This window comes from Brassica napus, chromosome C2, assembly GCF_020379485.1.
Source record: "Brassica napus cultivar Da-Ae chromosome C2, Da-Ae, whole genome shotgun sequence".
Lineage (NCBI taxonomy): Eukaryota > Viridiplantae > Streptophyta > Magnoliopsida > Brassicales > Brassicaceae > Brassica > Brassica napus.
The window spans coordinates 8678078-8702366 of NC_063445.1; the positions used below are offsets into that span (position 1 = coordinate 8678078).

General features: G+C 38.5%; 4 protein-coding genes and 3 non-coding genes across 7 annotated transcripts; 2 read left to right on the plus strand and 5 right to left on the minus strand.

The window, feature by feature from the left end:
• Positions 1–43: 43 nt before the first annotated feature.
• On the minus strand, positions 44–2796 carry LOC125581514 (inactive protein kinase SELMODRAFT_444075-like). The gene is made up of 8 exons (XM_048747122.1): positions 2554–2796; positions 2319–2413; positions 1250–2229; positions 1014–1174; positions 862–938; positions 619–766; positions 373–522; positions 44–290 (listed from the first exon to the last, which is right to left on the minus strand). The coding sequence occupies exons 1-8, from the start codon at positions 2698–2700 to the stop codon at positions 246–248; spliced, it is 1803 nt and encodes a 600-aa protein (XP_048603079.1). The 5' UTR covers positions 2701–2796; the 3' UTR covers positions 44–245.
• Positions 2797–3259: 463 nt separating this feature from the next.
• On the minus strand, positions 3260–3456 carry LOC125582742. Its single transcript, XR_007320196.1, has one exon. It is a non-coding gene; the product is annotated as a U2 spliceosomal RNA (small nuclear RNA).
• A 1458-nt stretch (positions 3457–4914) lies between these two features.
• LOC125581517 lies at positions 4915–13203 on the plus strand. Its single transcript, XM_048747125.1, has 2 exons — positions 4915–5419; positions 5946–13203. The coding sequence occupies exon 2, from the start codon at positions 6420–6422 to the stop codon at positions 7947–7949; it is 1530 nt and encodes a 509-aa protein (XP_048603082.1). The 5' UTR covers positions 4915–5419; positions 5946–6419; the 3' UTR covers positions 7950–13203.
• On the minus strand, positions 12883–13077 carry LOC125582664. The gene has a single exon (XR_007320120.1). It is a non-coding gene; the product is annotated as a U2 spliceosomal RNA (small nuclear RNA).
• Positions 13204–13343: 140 nt separating the features above from the next.
• Positions 13344–16098, minus strand: LOC125581515 (inactive protein kinase SELMODRAFT_444075-like). Its single transcript, XM_048747123.1, has 8 exons — positions 15852–16098; positions 15617–15711; positions 14548–15527; positions 14312–14472; positions 14160–14236; positions 13917–14064; positions 13673–13822; positions 13344–13590 (listed from the first exon to the last, which is right to left on the minus strand). The coding sequence occupies exons 1-8, from the start codon at positions 15996–15998 to the stop codon at positions 13546–13548; spliced, it is 1803 nt and encodes a 600-aa protein (XP_048603080.1). The 5' UTR covers positions 15999–16098; the 3' UTR covers positions 13344–13545.
• Positions 16099–16269: 171 nt separating this feature from the next.
• On the plus strand, positions 16270–21893 carry LOC125581516. The gene is made up of 2 exons (XM_048747124.1): positions 16270–18716; positions 19212–21893. The coding sequence occupies exon 2, from the start codon at positions 19548–19550 to the stop codon at positions 21213–21215; it is 1668 nt and encodes a 555-aa protein (XP_048603081.1). The 5' UTR covers positions 16270–18716; positions 19212–19547; the 3' UTR covers positions 21216–21893.
• On the minus strand, positions 16558–16754 carry LOC125582753. Its single transcript, XR_007320207.1, has one exon. It is a non-coding gene; the product is annotated as a U2 spliceosomal RNA (small nuclear RNA).
• Positions 21894–24289: the final 2396 nt, after the last annotated feature.

Sequence of the window (24289 nt, forward strand, 5' to 3'; positions counted from 1 at the left end):
TTTTCCATTCTAGTCTTCTTTTTTTTTTCATTCTAGTCTTCAGTTTTCGAATAAGTTTTGCAGCAATCTTATATATAATAAATTACAAACTTCACTGATCACCTACACAAAGCTACAAACAAACTTGACTTGAATCTTTGTCTCATTAACAAACTTTTACATATAACAGAAACAATACTCATTAACAAGAAAGCTGTAAAAACTCTAAATAGTCTAGAAACTCCATGCCTTTCCCTGTGTAGCTTCTATATTGGACTCATGACAACGTCTCCTTCTAACATCCGCAACACCTTAGACAGAGAGACAAAGAAGATTAACATTCGAAAATTTTGATTAGTAAGTGTTTTTGAGGGATGAGATATGGCAGCAAACCTGAGACATTCGTGGCCTTGAGTTAGGGTCACGGCGAATGCAGAGGTAAGCACATAACGCCATACAGTAAACTTCTTGCTCAGAGTAACAATTCATTAAACGCGGATCAAGAAGCTCTTTAATGGCTTGCTTCTGCAACAGCGGTCTTGCCTGAAAACAAAACAAAACAAACATCAATATATCTTCCTTGTAAAGCATCAGAGCCTTTACAGACTGAAGCTTTGATGTTCATTTGGACTTTTTTACCCATTCGGTGAGACACTGTTGACCTTTAGGACGCTTAATGTCCATCGCTTTCCTTCCTGTGATAAGCTCAACTAACACAACCCCAAAAGAGTACACATCTGCTTTCTCTGTAATCTGTCCACTTTGTGTATATTCAGGTGCCAAGTACCTACAGAAAAAGAAACAGAACTTAAAGCTTCATTAACGTGTCCCACAAGTAAATCAAAAAGGTGATTATCTCAATGATTATGCCATAAACAGTACCCGAAAGTTCCAATTACTCTTGTCTCCACTCCTTTATCACCTTCTGGTTGCCATCTCGCTAGTCCAAAATCTCCAACCTATATATTTGTTATAAAGCTTCAAGCTTGGCACACACGCAAAAGAGCAGAAAAAGTTAAGATGATTATTATTACCAAAGGCTCAAAGTCATGAGTGAGGAGAATGTTATTAGGACGCATATCCCTATGAACAATGCAACCAACTCTACACTCTTCATGAAGGTATCTCAACCCACGAGCTGCTCCAACCGCAATCTTTTGCCGCGCTGACCATCCTAACGGCTCTTTCCCCAAACCTATAAAACTTTCCTTTATTAGAAACTTTTCAGAACAAGAAAAACAAGAATGTTGCTAGAAGTAGAAAGTTTTACCATAAAGATGAGAATGCAAAGAACCATTGCAGATATACTCATAAACCAGCAGTCTCTTCCCATCCTCCACACATAGTCCAATGAGCATTACAACATTCCGATGCTGTGCACAGCTCAAGACCTCAACTTCAGAGCAAAACTCTTTGTCACCTTGTGTGCTAGCAATCTTATACTGTTTCACAGCAATGATTTGACCACCTGGTAAAGTTCCTCTGTGAACCGAACCAAACCCGCCTTCAGCCAAGAAACTCCCTTTAGAGAAACCCTTTGTTGCTGTCTCAAGCTCGTCATAAGTGAACCATCTTGGAGGGTTTCCGAATTTAGGTGCCTTGTGTTGACATATGGAACACAGTGGAGGAGGTCCAGGAGCTGACTTTCTTGATAAGGAAACCACTTCCCTCACGCTTTTGTTTAAGCATGTATCGGATTTACGGACATCAGGTTCTTTCTTGGATGAACCGAGCCTTAGGACTGAAGAGAATCTTGATTTTCTTGGAGTTTCCGTATGAGGTCTTGTCAGATCATCACTGGGACTCAGGATATTAGATGTTTTCACAGGATGGGAAGATGAGGAGGCCATTGATATAGGACTCCAGTTTTCTCCATTTGAGCCAGTATCAGATTCAAAGAAACTCTTGTTTCCATCACTGACCCATGGGTTAAGGCCCTCAGAGACTTGAGAAGCAAGAAATGGTGAAGCTCTTGCATCAGAGCTAGATATAGATGAAGTCCCCATATCAGAACCTTCTTGGTCTGGACTTCTGGCTGGAGTCACAAAGGGTTCCCTCAACTTTTTTCTAGGTCTTGAGCTTCTCCGGGAGAGGATAGACTTTGTGGTTAGCCTGGAAATAGCTTCTAGATGCTCTGTATCTGCATTCTTCACCAAGTTGAGACGAATAACCTTTGGTTGTGACTTCTTGATTACAACAAGATTGCACTCAAGTTGGTCAATACAGCATTTCTTCTCATACTTCAGTCCCCTGTTTACAAATATTCAGAGTCAAAAACTAAATTACAACTCAAAAGCTATGCATTTGCATCACACATACATATATGTTATAGTCTTTACCTGTCTAGAACCACCCAGTTTGAGTTAGATTTCTTGGCCTCAGCAGCAATAACTCCATCAGGTGAAGCTAAAACAATTTTTATTCTGATATTTATCTACATAGTTAAATCAAATGAAACTCTTTATGAGTCAGATTAACCAAGGGGAGTCTTTTTTTTTTTTTTTTTTTTTTTTGAAACACCAAGGGGAGTTTTGGATCTTATAAAATCTACATGAATAGCGGCGAGTCATTTACCTTATCTGCATCATAAACATTGTGTAACTGGAACATCATCTGAGAACAAGACTCATGAATATCATCTTTTTGGTCTGCATTGGTTCCAGCAAGAAATCTTCCATGGCCTAATGCACAGTTGGTGGTAAGTCTCGAGAATCCCCACATATTTTTACCTGAAAGACCATTACAAGAAGATGAAATATTTAATTCTGCCTTTTCAAACAAAAGAGACAATGTTTGTCACCACTCAGGACCAAGAAGCTGCTCAAGCAACAAGACTGTGAATTAAAGACAATGATTGTGGTCTCAAGGAGAGTGGAACAGCTACTTGGAAATAGACGAGTATCTGTGGAATCAGAGTGTCTAAGAAGTTTAAGATTCAAGGTTTTAAGAACAGGATCTTCGTGTAAATGCAATGACATGCTAAAAACTAGTCAACTCCAATGGAACCATTGTTGAAACAAAAAAAAAAAATCATCATACTCAAGCTTCTGCATCATCTTCAACAGAGATTTCCATCGTCGCTTGTGGACATTGCATAGCTTAGCAAATCTCCAGACAACTGACTGCTCCAATCTGAATATGAAAACATCTTTAGATCAAGAGATAAGAACAAAGCAGAGCTTGATAAGTACAAGAAGAAACAGAATTAACTAAGATCTTCAGATTGCACTGAGGAATCTTGTCAGTAAAACATAGCCAAGTCGTTTTAAACTAAAATTTGACGGGTTGAGCCAGGCCCTTGCAGAAGTGCAACGCATGGACAACTCATGAAGGCCCAGATAGCAAGCTATCTTAATGAGTCTTCTCCCTTAAAAAAATAGAGTTAATATCGTGTGGCCCGATAGACCACATATCAGATATTAAACTGATAAGAACAGATACTACACTTGATCTTAGCCAAAAGGCCGAGAAAGGTATGATTTGTCTAGTTGCTGGCTTCATTATTTATACCACTTATCATGCCTTCCATGTCTATTCTGTTAGCGATGTGGGACTTTTAAACAGTTATGACAAAACAAAACACTCTCTCTGTCTTAGTGAGTTAGCCAATTGTCCTGAGAGTAATTGGAAGAAAGAGGGAGTTGTCCATCGTCATATGTATCTTATACCTCCTGCAGCAACTATAGTTGATTAAATATTCCTCTGTTTGTTTGTTAATAATATTTTAGTGTTGTTACAAAATCATTTAGAAAAGGTCTTTCTATCTCAGTTTGAAGGTATGTACTATAGACAATGCACAAGACAAAACTCAATATTCTCTTAGAACCAAAGAAGCTCATCTGTGTTCTTTCTGTCAACGAGGAAAAGAACTTCCAACAATAATAAAGTAAAATTAAGTTTCATAACATAAGAACATTGCATCCTTAGACTCACTTCGAAATGTAGTTTCCGAGTGAGATTCACAACAAAGATTCTAGGAACTGTTATAACAATTAGTAAGTCGAATTACAAGCTGACATGAAGTTGAAGCCTTAGGCACAGATTCCAACTCCTTGATTCTCAGCAGCTCTTTCTCCCCGAATCGATGACCTGATGAATATACAGAGATCTTAGCGGTTATCAAAACAAGGAGCATTCTGCAGGATGTAAAGAACGATTTCTTTCTCTTCCTCTGTTCCTCTGTAAGGAAGGCAAGTTCACGGTGAAAGTCGCCACATTGTCTCCGTGACAAGTCTCTACAACTAAATCATCGAGGATGGGACAGTTTGAAACAATCCTAGAGAAAGATTCATCGTCTGAGTACTTGACAGATAGAAGGCGCAACTTCGTGAGGGATGGAAAGCTTAACCGACAAGGAACTTCTGAAAGAATCACCCTACGGAGTTGTAAAGTCTCAAGTGTCTAGCATCTAAACAACCTACTCGGCAAGTTAACAAGGCAATGATCATAACAGAAACTTATTTTCAAGTCACGCACAAAGCGATCGACTGCGATTCTAACCCATAAACCAATCTCCCAAGCGCTACATTCTGACGTGCTGTTGAGATGAAACCTTTCTAGGACAGCTGCTTTGTGTAAATAGCAAAGTCCCTGACACAAACTGCGACAGGCTTCTGACATGGATTTCATTAATCTCTTCATCTTCCTCCTCTGAGAAATCCTCAAAGACAAGACTTGCCACCAGTGTCCAAAGAGACAGCCATCGTTTAGACAAAATGCTCGTAGCCACGGCACATTTGGTCGGGACAAAGGACAGTATCTTGATGAGTAAATCATCTGGCAATTGACTTAACCTATCCATAACAATGCTTTGCTTTTTTTTTTTTAATTTCCCTTGCCAAATACTGCAACCAAAGACGAAAAGATAAAACCTTCTCTACTTGAAACACGACAGGAAGGTCGTCGTGAAAACACAAAAGGGTATGGAGCAAATAGGTGGGACTTTAATCTACTTTGGGACAAAAGGATGAAAAAAAATCTGGCACCACCTAAAGTAATTTCCCATAGGAGGTTAATGACAATTTGCCCCATTAATGAAATCAATATGAACCCTTGGATCAGAATTCTATGGGATATAACGTGAGCCGTCGGATCATTAGAAGAAAAGGGATCAATATTTACAAGAATGTCATTAATGAAACTCTCCCTTAAGCCGTCGGATCTTCTGTCTTTGTTTTAATCCTGGCCTTCGGATCTCACATCCAAACTCTTCTCTCTCGCCTGGGTCCCACAGATGCATTAATCCTTTTTCTTCTTCTTCATTTCTCCTACAACCATACTCAACTACCACGGAAATTCATTCTCCTCACCAACAAAAGCTTTCTTCTTCAACTTTTCATCCACAAACCTTCACCTCTGTTTCTTGGGGATTTTCGACAGGTTAGGACACCGTGAAACAGGTCATGTACGTCGTCCTTAGTTCTGAAATCGGTTGATAAGTGTAAACTCTCTCCTTCTCTCTCTCTCTTCTGTTTCTCTCTCTCTCTCTCTCTCTCTCTCTCTCTCTCTCTCTCTCTCTCTCTCTCTCTCTCTCTCTCTCTCTCTCTCTCTCTTTATTGTTGTTTGTTTCAGTTTAGTCATATAAACTGTGTGTTAACCATATGAGTCAGATTATAAAGTTTAATATAATTTGGTTAAAGTATGAAGCAAGATATTGTAGAATAAATCGTTTTTGTCTATGGTACAATAGGTACAACTAGGTACAACTCTAGTAAAATGGAAAGTAGTAAAACTGGCAGATATTGTTCATCTGAAACATACCACTAGTAAACCTGGTAAAACTTGGAGTAACACATTGAATAGATAGTATTGGTACCACTCGTATAACTTATAGTATCATGTGCAAAGTTGACATAGTATAACTGGTCTTACTAGTATAACTGATAACTATTGTTACATGTAAACTAGTCTAATTGATAATATTAGTATAACTGAACTAACTAATAAATGATAATGTTGGTTTTTAGTCATTTTCAGGAACTATGGATAGTAATGGGTCTGTGGTGATACATTTTGAACATGGTGAAGAGCAACATATTTCTACACTAGTGATGAAAGGAAGGTATGCGGAGATTACTTATTCTCAGTTGGTTGATAGAATAGCCAAGAAAATGAAGATCGATGTAGTTGAGACGAAGCTTGAGTTGAGTTACTTTCCGCTGGTATTGAATAATAAGAGGCCTTGTTATATCTTGGATGATGAAGATGTTTTAGGATATTTAATGAAGGTAGATAAGAAAAACTGACGTAGTGTCTTGCGTGTGGAGCTTAAGGAAATCGTCGCAGAAAATCAGAGCAACGAGATGTTTTCTATGAATGAGGAAAATCCGAGTGATGCCAGAGCTAATGATGGCATGGTTGGAGTTGGAGAGTTGGAAATTGTTCCTCATATTCAGGAGAATGAGTTTGAGCATGAGAAAATCAGTGAATAGGGTGATGAAATGGATGATAGGGAGGAGTTGCCGGCTGTTACAGCAGTTGAACCTCCTGTTGTCAATTCAGAGTGGGATGATGGCATTGATATTAGTTTTCATCAAGAATTTGCGACTAGAGAAGAAGTGAGGGATTTATTGGACAAAGGTGTGCATTCCAATTGTTTTCAGGTTGATATAAAGAAGTTGAATCCTCGGGTTTACATATTGAAATGTCGTGGGGCTGGATGCAGATGGTATTTACGAGCTGCAAAGCTGAAGAACTCTGATTTTTTATCTATCAGAACGTATAGAAAGATGCATACGTGCTCTCGTGGAGATGCAAGTGTCATGAAGAAGAAGAAAAGAGGCACGCCAAGCTTGGTCGCATCAGTGGTGCACTCTGATTATCCTGGCAAATACAAGACTCCGGATCCAAAGACTCTCATAGATTTGGTGCAGAATAGACTGGGTGTTAAGGTTTCATATTCTACGGCTTTGAGAGAGAAAAATAAAGTTTTGAGTGATTTGCGTTGCAACCCGGAGGAGAGTTTTGCTAGGCTGCCATCTTACTTGCACATGTTACAAAAGATGAATCCTGATACCATTACACGATTAGAAGTGGATGAAAAGAACCAGTTTAAGTATATGTTCTTTGCGCTCGGAGCTTGCATCGAAGGGTTCAAGGCGATGAGGCAAGTGATAATAATGGATGGAACACACCTGAAGGGTGTGTACAAAGGAGTGCTTCTCATTGCCACTGCTCAGGATCCAGATCATCATCATTATCCCCTTGCTTTTGCGGTAGTAGATGGTGAGAAAAATGCAATCTGGGAGTGGTTTTTAACTATATTAAAAACTTTGATACCAGATGATCCTCAGCTTGTATTTTGTACTGATAGAAACCAAAGCATCATCAAGAAAGTACACGAGGTATACCCATTGGCGATCCATGGATATTGCAATTATCACTTGTCTAATAATGTCAGCGGAGCTTGCAGCAATGTTAACAAGAAAGGGGTTGCCAAAAAATTTAGAGATATTGCTGGTATTTACAGTGAGGTGGAGTTCAGAAAATGCTACAACGATTTCAGGAAAATGTATCCTCAAGCGGCCGAGTATCTAGATGACAGTGTTCATGAGACAAAATGGGCAAGATGTAAATTTCTGGGAGAAAGGTACAACATAGACATAACCAACACTGTTGAATCTATCAATGGTGTTTTGAAGGAACCAAGGAAATATGCGTTGTTGCCAATGCTTGATGTGATCGTGGAAAAGATAACAGAGTGGTTCAACAAATACCGTATATTATCTCTACGCGTACCAGAGAGGCAGATACTAATCCCACATGTCCATGGGATATTGCATCACATATATCCTACGGCTAAAAAGCTGAAGGTGACCGAGCTAAATACATTTGAAGGTCGCTACAATGTGCTTGGTGAGGATGGTCATGGTTATTTGGTTGATTTGAGCAACAAAACATGCTATTGTAGGTATTTTGATATTGATCGGTATCCTTGTGTGCATGCACTTGCTGCCATCATGGCGCGTTGAAAAATGGCTGAACATTATTGTTCTAGGTATTACTGGATGGAGCAGTGGACGTTGGCATATTACAGGACAATATATCCAGTGCCTCATCATTCAACATGGGAAAGTTCTAAAATTCCTGAAGAAATCCGATCTCAGGTTGTCTTCCCTCCGTATGTGGAGGAAAGAAAAGGAAGACTACAAGTTACTAGATTCTCGTCTGCCGGAGAATATCGGAGGAAGAGAAAGAAGAAGTTTCCACCATTGATTGGTGAAAACGAAGAAAGTGGCAGTGATTGCAGTGGCAGTGATAGCAATAGCGGTGGTAGTGACAGCAGTGACAGCAGTGGCAGCAAGGGAAATGGGGACGAGGGAGGTGACAACGAAGGAAATGATGAATGAGTCTTACTTGTTAACTTGTTATGGAACTTGCTTATGTGTTGTGGAACATATTTATGTGTTGTAGAATTTATTTATGCGTTGTGTTGTTTCAATCAGGTAAAACTTCATAAACATAACACTCATATTTATGTGTTGTCATACTGGTACAACTAGTAAAACTAAAATAGGTTATACTGGTATAACTAGTACAACTATGTCTAGTTTACTAAAATAGGTTCTACTGGTATAACTAGTACAACTATGCATATTCTGAAATTTAAATATTCTTTTGGGCTTTCCCTATTAATAAAACAATCAAATAGTCTAATTTTTAAGTGTTTGGATAGGTTTCTTTGTGTTTTGTATTGGAATTTTTTTCTTTTTTTTGGATTTCTAACTCCATCACAAAAGTTTGCTTGATCTACCTTATGCTTTTAAGGTTTGTTTACTTGTTTGTCCACATATTTTTTGTAAAACATATGTGACAAGTATTTTAACAATAGTGATGCTTTCATTGTATCCGGGCAAACAAATGTAAACATAAATAAATGGTACAACTTAGATAATGGTATTTTTTCTTTGGTACAACTAATATTTTCATGTTTCACTGCCAAAGTACAACTCTGTACAAACTAGTAAAACTGAATAACTAGTACAACTTTGTGCAAGACAGTATAACTAATAAACTAGTACAACTTTGTAGAAACCAGTATAACTAAATAACTAATACAACTTTGTGTGCATAATGTGTTTCAGATAAGTGGATTCCCAGATAAGTCCTACATGTTTTAATTCAACACTAGTTGTACTAGTTTTTCTAGTTGTACTAATTTTATATTTTTGGGCATAGTTGATGCATTTTTACTTGTTCTAGTTTCCCACCTGTAAATGCAACATATTCAACCACCAAATCAATTACACACATACAAGTTTGGATTTAGGTTTTAAAACACACACATACAAGTTTTAGGTTTTAAAACACACACATACAAGTTTGGATTTAGGTTTTAAAACAAACACATACAGGTTCCAAAAACAACAACATAGTTTAGCACTTCCCCAAATCAGTTTGGCGTAAAAGGAGACATCAATAAATGAGAACGCTTGGACACCCTCTTTGGCATCTCATCAACTCCAACCGAAGCTGCCTCCTCTAAAGCATCATCAACTCAAACCGAAGCTGTCTCCTCTAAAGAAACATCAACTCCAACCTCACCTTCCTTCTCCAAAGCATCATCATCATCTACAACCTCATTTGTCTTGTCCGCAGCAGCTTTTTCCGCAGGAGCCTTCTCAAATCTCTCTGCAGTGTCTGCCATAATTTGAAGTGTAGATTGCTCATCTCCATCATCATCAAATCTCTCTTCAGTATCTACATTGGACAAAAATATATCCTGACTTAGATCATCATCATTTAAAATATAATTTGAACTTATATGTTATCATGAATTACCTTGCATCAACTTCTCAGCCTCTGCCTCGATCTGTTTCTCACCATCTTTATCAGCTCCAAGTCTTCATAAATCCCTTCATCCATTATTTCATACAAAAGGTCTGCTTCATATCCTTGTGGTTCCAAAATACTGATAATCTCCTGAAATATGACCAACAACAAATTACACATTTAATTAACTATGAACTTGAAGAAAATGACATAAACAACACTTAAAAAATTATAAGCTTTTACCTTTGTGTTTCCTAACATCCGATAAATCATGTCAAGTAGAAATCATGTTGTTTCGGTCCTCTTGAACTTCCATTTGCACATTCTTGGACAACCATCAGGACAGTTTGGAACAGGCTCTATGAATCTATTTCTAAGGACACGGATACATTCAAATGCTAATATCTGCACATCATTTCACACAATCACATTAGTTATATTATAACAAATATGCTTATGAAAAATACAATTCATATACCTCCAAAGGGTTGATAAACCCAGGAAATACCCACTGTGCCTTCTCTGGGATCCCATCACGAAACTGATCCCTCACATGAAAAATCTCCTTCATGCAATCATCAAATGTGTAACGGCCCCATGGAAATTCGGTGCAAAACTCCAGATCTTCTGCTGCTAGGAGAATGAAATACTCAATGAAGTATCCTCCTTTTGACCTTCCTCTTAAAACTCTAGCCAAAAAGTAAAGAACCGCCATCCTCAGACGATCGCCACTACCATCAAACTTCATCTTCTGAAGTTTCTCTAAGACATCCGCTTCTGTCACTTGCAGACCCTTTTCCTTCCCATCCTTTGTCTTCTTTACCTTAAAATACTTTCTCGCAAACTTCATGCTCGCTATGCTCGGATAGTTTTCTGGATATGAGTGGCAGTATAAACCAGAGAGGAGACTATGTTCCCTGATGGAGTATCTAATTGGAACACCGTTTACCCCAAACCAAGCTTGTCGACCATTTCCTGTATGCATAGTACGAAGTAGCAACATCCACAATCCCATCACTTTTCTTGTTGGGGTACAATCCATGTGGAATATATGCTTGAACTGAGGATGATCCTGAAACCAACTCTTCTCTGAGGCCTCTAACTTTTTAATCGTCTTCAGAAAATCGTGTTGATGGCACCTTGAGGAGAGCTTGCAACCCTTTCCATAGTCGCTCGGTTTGAAGAAAAAACCAGCAGGTCTGGCAGCTTCTACGGTCATATCATCCCTCTCAACCTGAAAAACACAAACAAAATACACTGAATAAATAACTGAGTTATACAGCACAAAATCACTTAGTTGTACCAGTTACACTAATTAAATGAAAAATAATATTACTAGTTCTACCAGCAACCCTAGTTATACAACGACAACACCATCTCATTAAATAGTTATACAAAATACTTCTCTAGTTATACCAGTAAGACTACGTATAAGAAGCGTAGTTGTACCAGTTATATTACTTATAAAAAAAGTGGTTTTACTAGTTATCTTGAATCTGTTTACAACATATTATTACCTGTTGAACTAGTTTCATTCTTTTAGTTGTACTAGTGATTCAATACTAAGTTGTATTAGTTAGACTAATTATACTTTTCATAGTTATACCAGTTATATTAGTTATAAGAAGTGTGGTTGTACTAGTTATACTAGTTCCATTGATTCTGTTTTACGACATATTATTACCAGTTGAACTAGTTTCATTCTTTTAGTTGTACTAGTTATTCAATAATCATGTGTATTAGTTAAACTAATTATACTTTTGATAGTTGTGCGAGTTATATTATTTATAAGAAGTGTGGTTGTACTAGTTATACTAGTTCCATTGATTCTGTTTACAACATATTATTACCAGTTGAACTAGTTTTATTCTTTTAGTTGTACTAGTTACACTACTTATATAATTACTACATATTTCTTAGTTCAATGCTATCATAAATAATTCTAAAACCATTTTAAATTGACTTGTTTACCGTTCTTGGAGCGTCATTATCAACGACAACCTCGGGTGCGTTTGAATCTCTGTTGTTAGATCCAATCTCCTCACCGTTCTGCTTGTCTACACGATGTGAAGGACTCTTTGTGGAAGAGCCTGAGGTTACTCGAGGTTGTTGTTGATTCTCGGCCTCACTCGCTGCATGAGTTGGTGTTGGCGATTTTTGTGGCTGACTCGGAATCACTGGGTGTGGTGTACCCTCGCTATCGCCCTGAGAAGGCAATTATGCTGCTGGTATGGGGTCATGAACGCCTTGATGTTCCGGTGGAGATGCTGCGGTTTCTCTCACACGGTTCCGAGTCCTCTTGGATGGATTCGACGAGGACCCACCGTCCAGACCACTGTCTCGCTTCCTCTTCTTCTCTGGGGTTTCACTCCTCTTCGCCGCTTTTCTCTTTTTCTTAATGGCGGCTCTCCTTTTCGCTGCCGCTCCTTTTCTTCTTTTCACGTTGGCGTTCTTCTTCTTCTCCGACGCTTCCGCTTTTTCTTTCATCTTGGCGACCCGAGTTTTTGGCGACATTGCACACACGAAATTGGATACGAAATTGGAGATGGGGATTGTTGTTTAGAGATGATTGTGCTTGAATCTAAGTTTGATTAGAGATGGGAGTTTAAAATCGTGGTGGTTATGGGAGAGAGAGTTTGAAATCGTGAGTGGGGAAAGATGAAATTGGGAATATAGGGTTTTCAAGTTGGGTCGGGTCGGGTTAATGGGTTTCGGTGATTGGGTTTGTAAATAAGATGAAGTTTCTTGGTTACTTAGTCTTTTTCCCCTATTTTCGATTTTTTTTTTAATTTTTAAACAAAAATACACATGGGTCCATAATAGATTTTTTTGAACCCTTTTGTCTCTTCCCAACATTTGATCCAAATAGGTGGTCGAAGGAATATGAGATTAACCATAATTCTTCGAGGGGTTAACGACAGTGGATCATTGGATCCAACCTATCATCTTGTGGGCTTGTGAATATATTGAAAACCCTAACTCCATTATGATGGGTCTTATTTCACCACTAAAATCACATTGGCTCGTTATAGCTCACTTGAACTAAATCACATGGAGGTGAGAATGGTATAAATCGATTACCTGAATATAAAATCTTATAAGTTAAGGGACCAAAATTTAAACTGAGACTTGGCGGGTTGAGCCGACCCTTGCAATAGTGCAACGCATAGACGACTCGTGAAAGACCAGATAGCAAGCTATCTTAATGGGCTTTCTCCTTTAAAAAATAGAGTTAATATCGTGTGACCCGATGGATCACATATCAGATATTAAACTGATAAGAACAGATACTACACTTGATCTTAGCCAAAAGGCCGAGAAAGGTATGAGTTGCCAAGTCTCCGTGCCTCTTCTTTTATACTACTCCTCATGCCTCACATGCTTGTTTCTTTAGCGATGTGGGACTTTTAGAGATTTAAGACAAAACTTAACACTCTATCTACATTAGCGGGTTTGTAACCGACAGTAACGTTAAGCCTAAAAGCCAAATCTTTGCGAGATTTAATTAGTTTTACAGATCGAAATAAAAGAGAGAGCCAGTTTCGCAGATTTTCCATTCTAGTCTTCTTTTTTTTTTCCATTCTAGTCTTCAGTTTTCGAATAAGTTTTGCAGCAATCTTATATATAATAAATTACAAACTTCACTGATCACCTACACAAAGCTACAAACAAACTTGACTTGAATCTTTGTCTCATTAACAAACTTTTACATATAACAGAAACAATACTCATTAACAAGAAAGCTGTAAAAATTCTAAATAGTCTAGAAACTCCATGCCTTTCCCTGTGTAGCTTCTATATTGGACTCATGACAACGTCTCCTTCAAACATCCGCAACACCTTAGACAGAGAGACAAAGAAGATTAACATTCGAAAATTTTGATTAGTAAGTGTTTTTGAGGGATGAGATATGGCAGCAAACCTGAGACATTCGTGGCCTTGAGTTAGGGTCACGGCGAATGCAGAGGTAAGCACATAACGCCATACAGTAAACTTCTTGCTCAGAGTAACAATTCATTAAACGCGGATCAAGAAGCTCTTTAATGGCTTGCTTCTGCAACAGCGGTCTTGCCTGAAAACAAAACAAAACAAACATCAATATCTCTTCCTTGTAAAGCATCAGAGCCTTTACAGACTGAAGCTTTGATGTTCATTTGGACTTTTACCCATTCGGTGAGACACTGTTGACCTTTAGGACGCTTAATGTCCATCGCTTTCCTTCCTGTGATAAGCTCAACTAACACAACCCCAAAAGAGTACACATCTGCTTTCTCTGTAATCTGTCCACTTTGTGTATATTCAGGTGCCAAGTACCTACAGAAAAAGAAACAGAACTTAAAGCTTCATTAACGTGTCCCACAAGTAAATCAAAAAGGTGATTATCTCAATGATTATGCCATAAACAGTACCCGAAAGTTCCAATTACTCTTGTCTCCACTCCTTTATCACCTTCTGGTTGCCATCTCGCTAGTCCAAAATCTCCAACCTATATATTTGTTATAAAGCTTCAAGCTTGGCACACACGCAAAAGAGCAGAAAAAGTTAAGATGATTATTATTACCAAAGGCTCAAAGTCATGAGTGAGGAGAATGTTATTAGGACGCATATCCCTATGAACAATGCAACCAACTCTACACTCTTCATGAAGGTATCTCAACCCACGAGCTGCTCCAACCGCAATCTTTTGCCGCGCTGACCATCCTAACGGCTCTTTCCCCAAACCTATAAAACTTTCCTTTATTAGAAACTTTTCAGAACAAGAAAAACAAGAATGTTGCTAGAAGTAGAAAGTTTTACCATAAAGATGAGAATGCAAAGAACCATTGCAGATATACTCATAAACCAGCAGTCTCTTCCCATCCTCCACACATAGTCCAATGAGCATTACAACATTCCGATGCTGTGCACAGCTCAAGACCTCAACTTCAGAGCAAAACTCTTTGTCACCTTGTGTGCTAGCAATCTTATACTGTTTCACAGCAATGATTTGACCACCTGGTAAAGTTCCTCTGTGAACCGAACCAAACCCGCCTTCAGCCAAGAAACTCCCTTTAGAGAAACCCTTTGTTGCTGTCTCAAGCTCGTCATAAGTGAACCATCTTGGAGGGTTTCCGAATTTAGGTGCCTTGTGTTGACATATGGAACACAGTGGAGGAGGTCCAGGAGCTGACTTTCTTGATAAGGAAACCACTTCCCTCACGCTTTTGTTTAAGCATGTATCGGATTTACGGACATCAGGTTCTTTCTTGGATGAACCGAGCCTTAGGACTGAAGAGAATCTTGATTTTCTTGGAGTTTCTGTATGAGGTCTTGTCAGATCATCACTGGGACTCAGGATATTAGATGTTTTCACAGGATGGGAAGATGAGGAGGCCATTGATATAGGACTCCAGTTTTCTCCATTTGAGCCAGTATCAGATTCAAAGAAACTCTTGTTTCCATCACTGACCCATGGGTTAAGGCCCTCAGAGACTTGAGAAGCAAGAAATGGTGAAGCTCTTGCATCAGAGCTAGATATAGATGAAGTCCCCATATCAGAACCTTCTTGGTCTGGACTTCTGGCTGGAGTCACAAAGGGTTCCCTCAACTTTTTTCTAGGTCTTGAGCTTCTCCGGGAGAGGATAGACTTTGTGGTTAGCCTGGAAATAGCTTCTAGATGCTCTGTATCTGCATTCTTCACCAAGTTGAGACGAATAACCTTTGGTTGTGACTTCTTGATTACAACAAGATTGCACTCAAGTTGGTCAATACAGCATTTCTTCTCATACTTCAGTCCCCTGTTTACAAATATTCAGAGTCAAAAACTAAATTACAACTCAAAAGCTATGCATTTGCATCACACATACATATATGTTATAGTCTTTACCTGTCTAGAACCACCCAGTTTGAGTTAGATTTCTTGGCCTCAGCAGCAATAACTCCATCAGGTGAAGCTAAAACAATTTTTATTCTGATATTTATCTACATAGTTAAATCAAATGAAACTCTTTATGAGTCAGATTAACCAAGGGGAGTCTTTTTTTTTTTTTTTTTTTTTTTTGAAACACCAAGGGGAGTTTTGGATCTTATAAAATCTACATGAATAGCGGCGAGTCATTTACCTTATCTGCATCATAAACATTGTGTAACTGGAACATCATCTGAGAACAAGACTCATGAATATCATCTTTTTGGTCTGCATTGGTTCCAGCAAGAAATCTTCCATGGCCTAATGCACAGTTGGTGGTAAGTCTCGAGAATCCCCACATATTTTTACCTGAAAGACCATTACAAGAAGATGAAATATTTAATTCTGCCTTTTCAAACAAAAGAGACAATGTTTGTCACCACTCAGGACCAAGAAGCTGCTCAAGCAACAAGACTGTGAATTAAAGACAATGATTGTGGTCTCAAGGAGAGTGGAACAGCTACTTGGAAATAGACGAGTATCTGTGGAATCAGAGTGTCTAAGAAGTTTAAGATTCAAGGTTTTAAGAACAGGATCTTCGTGTAAATGCAATGACATGCTAAAAACTAGTCAACTCCAATGGAACCATTGTTGAAACAAAAAAAAAAAATCATCATACTCAAGCTTCTGCATCATCTTCAACAGAGATTTCCATCGTCGCTTGTGGACATTGCATAGCTTAGCAAATCTCCAGACAACTGACTGCTCCAATCTGAATATGAAAACATCTTTAGATCAAGAGATAAGAACAAAGCAGAGCTTGATAAGTACAAGAAGAAACAGAATTAACTAAGATCTTCAGATTGCACTGAGGAATCTTGTCAGTAAAACATAGCCAAGTCGTTTTAAACTAAAATTTGACGGGTTGAGCCAGGCCCTTGCAGAAGTGCAACGCATGGACAACTCATGAAGGCCCAGATAGCAAGCTATCTTAATGAGTCTTCTCCCTTAAAAAAATAGAGTTAATATCGTGTGGCCCGATAGACCACATATCAGATATTAAACTGATAAGAACAGATACTACACTTGATCTTAGCCAAAAGGCCGAGAAAGGTATGATTTGTCTAGTTGCTGGCTTCATTATTTATACCACTTATCATGCCTTCCATGTCTATTCTGTTAGCGATGTGGGACTTTTAAACAGTTATGACAAAACAAAACACTCTCTCTGTCTTAGTGAGTTAGCCAATTGTCCTGAGAGTAATTGGAAGAAAGAGGGAGTTGTCCATCGTCATATGTATCTTATACCTCCTGCAGCAACTATAGTTGATTAAATATTCCTCTGTTTGTTTGTTAATAATATTTTAGTGTTGTTACAAAATCATTTAGAAAAGGTCTTTCTATCTCAGTTTGAAGGTATGTACTATAGACAATGCACAAGACAAAACTCAATATTCTCTTAGAACCAAAGAAGCTCATCTGTGTTCTTTCTGTCAACGAGGAAAAGAACTTCCAACAATAATAAAGTAAAATTAAGTTTCATAACATAAGAACATTGCATCCTTAGACTCACTTCGAAATGTAGTTTCCGAGTGAGATTCACAACAAAGATTCTAGGAACTGTTATAACAATTAGTAAGTCGAATTACAAGCTGACATGAAGTTGAAGCCTTAGGCACAGATTCCAACTCCTTGATTCTCAGCAGCTCTTTCTCCCCGAATCGATGACCTGATGAATATACAGAGATCTTAGCGGTTATCAAAACAAGGAGCATTCTGCAGGATGTAAAGAACGATTTCTTTCTCTTCCTCTGTTCCTCTGTAAGGAAGGCAAGTTCACGGTGAAAGTCGCCACATTGTCTCCGTGACAAGTCTCTACAACTAAATCATCGAGGATGGGACAGTTTGAAACAATCCTAGAGAAAGATCCATCGTCTGAGTACTTGACAGATAGAAGGCGCAACTTCGTGAGGGATGGAAAGCTTAACCGACAAGGAACTTCTGAAAGAATCACCCTACGGAGTTGTAAAGTCTCAAGTGTCTAGCATCTAAACAACCTACTCGGCAAGTTAACAAGGCAATGATCATAACAGAAACTTATTTTCAAGTCACGCACAAAGCGATCGACTGCGATTCTAACCCATAAACCAATCTCCCAAGCGCTACATTCTGACGTGCTGTTGAGATGAAACCTTTCTAGGACAGCTGCTTTGTGTAAATAGCAAAGTCCCTGACACAAACTGCGACAGGCTTCTGACATGGATTTCATTAATCTCTTCATCTTCCTCCTCTGAGAAATCCTCAAAGACAAGACTTGCCACCAGTGTCCAAAGAGACAGCCATCGTTTAGACAAAATGCTCGTAGCCACGGCACATTTGGTCGGGACAAAGGACAGTATCTTGATGAGTAAATCATCTGGCAATTGACTTAACCTATCCATAACAATGCTTTGCTTTTTTTTTTTAATTTCCCTTGCCAAATACTGCAACCAAAGACGAAAAGATAAAACCTTCTCTACTTGAAACACGACAGGAAGGTCGTCGTGAAAACACAAAAGGGTATGGAGCAAATAGGTGGGACTTTAATCTACTATGGGACAAAAGGATGAAAAAAAATCTGGCACCACCTAAAGTAATTTCCCATAGGAGGTTAATGACAATTTGCCCCATTAATAAAATCAATATGAACCCTTGGATCAGAATTCTATGGGATATAACGTGAGCCGTCGGATCATTAGAAGAAAAAGGATCAATATTTACAAGAATGTCATTAATGAAACTCTCCCTTAAGCCGTCGGATCTTCTGTCTTTGTTTTAATCCTGGCCTTCGGATCTCACATCCAAACTCTTCTCTCTCGCCTGGGTCCCACAGATGCATTAATCCTTTTTCTTCTTCTTCATTTCTCCTACAACCATACTCAACTACCACGGAAATTCATTCTCCTCACCAACAAAAGCTTTCTTCTTCAACTTTTCATCCACAAACCTTCACCTCTGTTTCTTGGGGATTTTCGACAGGTTAGGACACCGTGAAACAGGTCATGTACGTCGTCCTTAGTTCTGAAATCGGTTGATAAGTGTAAACTCTCTCTCTCTCTCTCTCTCTCTCTCTCTCTCTCTCTCTCTCTCTCTCTCTCTCTCTCTCTCTCTCTCTCTCTTTATTGTTGTTTTTTTTTCAGTTTAGTCCTATAAACTGTGTGTTAACCATATGAGTCAGATTATGAAGTTTAATATAATTTGGTTAAAGTATGAAGCAAGATATTGTAGAATAAATCGTTTTTGTCTATGGTACAATAGGTACAACTAGGTACAACTCTAGTAAAATGGAAAGTAGTAAAACTGGCAGATATTGTTCATCTGAAACATACCACTAGTAAACCTGGTAAAACTTGGAGTAACACATTGAATAGATAGTATTGGTACCACTCGTATAACTTATAGTATCATGTGCAAAGTTGACATAGTATAACTGGTCTTACTAGTATAACTGATAACTATTGTTACATGTAAACTAGTCTAATTGATAATATTAGTATAACTGAACTAACTAATAAATGATAATGTTGGTTTTTAGTCATTTTCAGGAACTATGGATAGTAATGGGTCTGTGGTGATACATTTTGAACATGGTGAAGAGCAACATATTTCTACACTAGTGATGAAAGGAAGGTATGCGGAGATTACTTATTCTCAGTTGGTTGATAGAATAGCCAAGAAAATGAAGATCGATGTAGTTGAGACGAAGCTTGAGTTGAGTTACTTTCCGCTGGTATTGAATAATAAGAGGCCTTGTTATATCTTGGATGATGAAGATGTTTTAGGATATTTAATGAAGGTAGATAAGAAAAACTGACGTAGTGTCTTGCGTGTGGAGCTTAAGGAAATCGTCGCAGAAAATCAGAGCAACGAGATGTTTTCTATGAATGAGGAAAATCTGAGTGATGCCAGAGCTAATGATGGCATGGTTGGAGTTGGAGAGTTGGAAATTGTTCCTCATATTCAGGAGAATGAGTTTGAGCATGAGAAAATCAGTGAATTGGGTGATGAAATGGATGATAGGGAGGAGTTGCCGGCTGTTACAGCAGTTGAACCTCCTGTTGTCAATTCAGAGTGGGATGATGGCATTGATATTAGTTTTCATCAAGAATTTGCGACTAGAGAAGAAGTGAGGGATTTATTGGACAAAGGTGTGCATTCCAATTGTTTTCAGGTTGATATAAAGAAGTTGAATCCTCGGGTTTACATATTGAAATGTCGTGGGGCTGGATGCATATGGTATTTACGAGCTGCAAAGCTGAAGAACTCTGATTTTTTATCTATCAGAACGTATAGAAAGATGCATACGTGCTCTCGTGGAGATGCAAGTGTCATGAAGAAGAAGAAAAGAGGCACGCCAAGCTTGGTCGCATCAGTGGTGCACTCTGATTATCCCGGCAAATACAAGACTCCGGATCCAAAGACTCTCATAGATTTGGTGCAGAATAGACTGGGTGTTAAGGTTTCATATTCTACGGCTTTGAGAGGGAAAAATAAAGTTTTGAGTGATTTGCGTTGCAACCCGGAGGAGAGTTTTGCTAGGCTGCCATCTTACTTGCACATGTTACAAAAGATGAATCCTGATACCATTACACGATTAGAAGAGGATGAAAAGAACCAGTTTAAGTATATGTTCTTTGCGCTCGGAGCTTGCATCGAAGGGTTCAAGGCGATGAGGCAAGTGATAATAATGGATGGAACACACCTGAAGGGTGTGTACAAAGGAGTGCTTCTCATTGCCACTTCTCAGGATCCAGATCATCATCATTATCCCCTTGCTTTTGCGGTAGTAGATGGTGAGAAAAATGCAATCTGGGAGTGGTTTTTAACTATATTAAAAACTTTGATACCAGATGATCCTCAGCTTGTATTTTGTACTGATAGAAACCAAAGCATCATCAAGAAAGTACACGAGGTATACCCATTGGCGATCCATGGATATTGCAATTATCACTTGTCTAATAATGTCAGCGGAGCTTGCAGCAATGTTAACAAGAAAGGGGTTGCCAAAAAATTTAGAGATATTGCTGGTATTTACAGTGAGGTGGAGTTCAGAAAATGCTACAACGATTTCAGGAAAATGTATCCTCAAGCGGCCGAGTATCTAGATGACAGTGTTCATGAGACAAAATGGGCAAGATGTAAATTTCCGGGAGAAAGGTACAACATAGACACAACCAACACTGTTGAATCTATCAATGGTGTTTTGAAGGAACCAAGGAAATATGCGTTGTTGCCAATGCTTGATGTGATCGTGGAAAAGATAACAGAATGGTTCAACAAATACCGTATATTATCTCTACGCGTACCAGAGAGGCAGATACTAATCCCACATGTCCATGGGATATTGCATCACATATATCCTACGGCTAAAAAGCTGAAGGTGACCGAGCTAAATACATTTGAAGGTCGCTACAATGTGCTTGGTGAGGATGGTCATGGTTATTTGGTTGATTTGAGCAACAAAACATGCTATTGTAGGTATTTTGATATTGATCGGTATCCTTGTGTGCATGCACTTGCTGCCATCATGGCGCGTTGAAAAATGGCTGAACATTATTGTTCTAGGTATTACTGGATGGAGCAGTGGACGTTGGCATATTACAGGACAATATATCCAGTGCCTCATCATTCAACATGGGAAAGTTCTAAAATTCCTGAAGAAATCCGATCTCAGGTTGTCTTCCCTCCGTATGTGGAGGGAAAAAAAAGGAAGACTACAAGTTACTAGATTCCCGTCTGCCGGAGAATATCGGAGGAAGAGAAAGAAGAAGTTTCCACCATTGATTGGTGAAAACGAAGAAAGTGGCAGTGATTGCAGTGGCAGTGATAGCAATAGCGGTGGTAGTGACAGCAGTGACAGCAGTGGCAGCAAGGGAAATGGGGACGAGGGAGGTGACAACGAAGGAAATGATGAATGAGTCTTACTTGTTAACTTGTTATGGAACTTGCTTATGTGTTGTGGAACATATTTATGTGTTGTAGAATTTATTTATGCGTTGTGTTGTTTCAATCAGGTAAAACTTCATAAACATAACACTCATATTTATGTGTTGTCATACTGGTACAACTAGTAAAACTAAAATAGGTTATACTGGTATAACTAGTACAACTATGTCTAGTTTACTAAAATAGGTTCTACTGGTATAACTAGTACAACTATGCATATTCTGAAATTTAAATATTCTTTTGGGCTTTCCCTATTAATAAAACAATCAAATAGTCTAATTTTTAAGTGTTTGGATAGGTTTCTTTGTGTTTTGTATTGGAATTTTTTTTTTTTTTGGATTTTTAACTCCATCACAAAAGTTTGCTTGATCTACCTTATGCTTTTAAGGTTTGTTTACTTGTTTGTCCACATATTTTTTGTAAAACATATGTGACAAGTATTTTAACAATAGTGATGCTTTCATTGTATCCGGGCAAACAAATGTAAACATAAATAAATGGTACAACTTAGATAATGGTATTTTTTCTTTGGTACAACTAATATTTTCATGTTTCACTGCCAAAGTACAACTCTGTACAAACTAGTAAAACTGAATAACTAGTACATCTTTGTGCAGGACAGTATAACTAATAAACTAGTACAACTTTGTAGAAACCAGTATAACTAAATAACTAATACAACTTTGTGTGCATAATGTGTTTCAGATAAGTGGATTCCCAGATAAGTCCTACATGTTTTAATTCAACACTAGTTGTACTAGTTTTTCTAGTTGTACTAATTTTATATTTTTGGGCATAGTTGATGCATTTTTACTTGTTCTAGTTTCCCACCTGTAAATGCAACATATTCAACCACCAAATCAATTACACACATACAAGTTTGGATTTAGGTTTTAAAACACACACATACAAGTTTTTGGATTTAAAACACACACATACAAGTTTGGATTTAGGTTTTAAAACAAACACATACATGTTCCAAAAACAACAACATAGTTTAGCACTTCCCCAAATCAGTTTGGCGTAAAAGGAGACATCAACAAATGAGAACGCTTGGACACCCTCATTGGCATCTCATCAACTCCAACCGAAGCTGCCTCCTCTAAAGCATCATCAACTCAAACCGAAGCTGTCTCCTCTAAAGAAACATCAACTCCAACCTCACCTTCCTTCTCCAAAGCATCATCATCATCTGCAACTTCATTTGTCTTGTCCGCAGCAGTTTTTTCCGCAGCAGCCTTCTCAAATCTCTCTGCAGTGTCTGCCATAATTTGAAGTGTAGATTGCTCATCTCCATCATCATCAAATCTCTCTTCAGTATCTACATTGAACAAAAATATATCCTGACTTAGATCATCATCATTTAAAATATAATTTGAACTTATATGTTATCATGAATTACCTTGCATCAACTTCTCAGCCTCTGCCTCGATCTGTTTCTCACCATCTTTCTCAGCCTATGCCTCATCACCATCCTTCTCAGCCTCTGCCTCATCACCATCCTTGTCACCATTGTCCTCGCCCTCTTCATCACCCTCCTTATCACCATGCTTCTCAGTCTCTTCATCACCCTCCTTATCACCATGCATCTCAGTCTCTTCATCACCCTCCTTATCACCATGCATCTCAGCCTCTCCATCACCATCCTTATCTCTTCTTCTCCCTCCGGAAGCATATCCAGTTTCAGCTTCACCAAACTGGAATGGCCAACTTTCTCTCTGAATCTTGTCTTGTTCCAACTCCTTCACTCTTGCTGCTAGAAGACGAATTGTTTCATCTCTCAATGCAAATCCATCGTCCATTCTTTTGTTCAACTTCAACTCTAATTCTCTTAAACTCTCACGACCTGCCTCGCCCCCTGCCTCGCCCCCTGCCTTGCCTTCTGCTTGCTCTTGTTGCTCTCGGGTTCTCACATCCATCTCGAATAGATCCGGCCATAAAATTTTACTCCCTGGTTCTAGTAGGATCTTGTTCCAACTGTCAACAACTATGTCTGGCGTATCCGAATCATCTATCAGCTCCAAGTCTTCATAAATCCCTTCATCCATTATTTCATACAAAAGGTCTGCTTCATATCCTTGTGGTTCCAAAATACTGATAATCTCCTGAAATATGACCAACAACAAATTACACATTTAATTAACTATGAACTTGAAGAAAATGACATAAACAGCACTTAAAAAATTATAAGCTTTTACCTTTGTGTTTCCTAACATCCGATAAATCATGTCAAGTAGAAATCATGTTGTTCCGGTCCTCTTGAACTTCCATTTGCACATTCTCGGACAACCATCAGGACAGTTTGGAACAGGCTCTATGAATCTATTTCTAAGGACAGGGATACATTCAAATGCTAATATCTGCACATCATTTCACACAATCACATTAGTTATATTATAACAAATATGCTTATGAAAAATACAATTCATATACCTCCAAAGGGTTGATAAACCCAGGAAATACCCACTGTGCCTTCTCTGGGATCCCATCACGAAACTGATCCCTCACATGAAAAATCTCCTTCATGCAATCATCAAATGTGTAACGGCCCCATGGAAATTCGGTGCAAAACTCCAGATCTTCTGCTGCTAGGAGAATGAAATACTCAATGAAGTATCCTCCTTTTGACCTTCCTCTTAAAACTCTAGCCAAAAAGTAAAGAACCGC

What these genes read in the sequence shown, in the direction of transcription:
- LOC125581514 (XM_048747122.1), bottom strand. Translation starts at nt 2,700, where the DNA reads ATGTGGGGATTCTCGAGACTTACCACCAACTGTGCATTAGGCCATGGA. An exon ending in TTTGCATTCTCATCTTTATG is followed by an intron (nt 1,175 to 1,249) that starts GTAAAACTTTCT and finishes AAAGTTTTATAG; the next exon opens with GTTTGGGGAAAGAGCCGTTA. An exon ending in AACAGTGTCTCACCGAATGG is followed by an intron (nt 523 to 618) that starts GTAAAAAAGTCC and finishes TTTTGTTTTCAG; the next exon opens with GCAAGACCGCTGTTGCAGAA.
- LOC125581517 (XM_048747125.1), top strand. Translation starts at nt 6,420, where the DNA reads ATGGATGATAGGGAGGAGTTGCCGGCTGTTACAGCAGTTGAACCTCCT.
- LOC125581515 (XM_048747123.1), bottom strand. Translation starts at nt 15,998, where the DNA reads ATGTGGGGATTCTCGAGACTTACCACCAACTGTGCATTAGGCCATGGA. An exon ending in AACTGGGTGGTTCTAGACAG is followed by an intron (nt 15,528 to 15,616) that starts GTAAAGACTATA and finishes ATTTGTAAACAG; the next exon opens with GGGACTGAAGTATGAGAAGA. An exon ending in CAAGGCCACGAATGTCTCAG is followed by an intron (nt 13,591 to 13,672) that starts GTTTGCTGCCAT and finishes TCTCTGTCTAAG; the next exon opens with GTGTTGCGGATGTTTGAAGG.
- LOC125581516 (XM_048747124.1), top strand. Translation starts at nt 19,548, where the DNA reads ATGTTTTCTATGAATGAGGAAAATCTGAGTGATGCCAGAGCTAATGAT.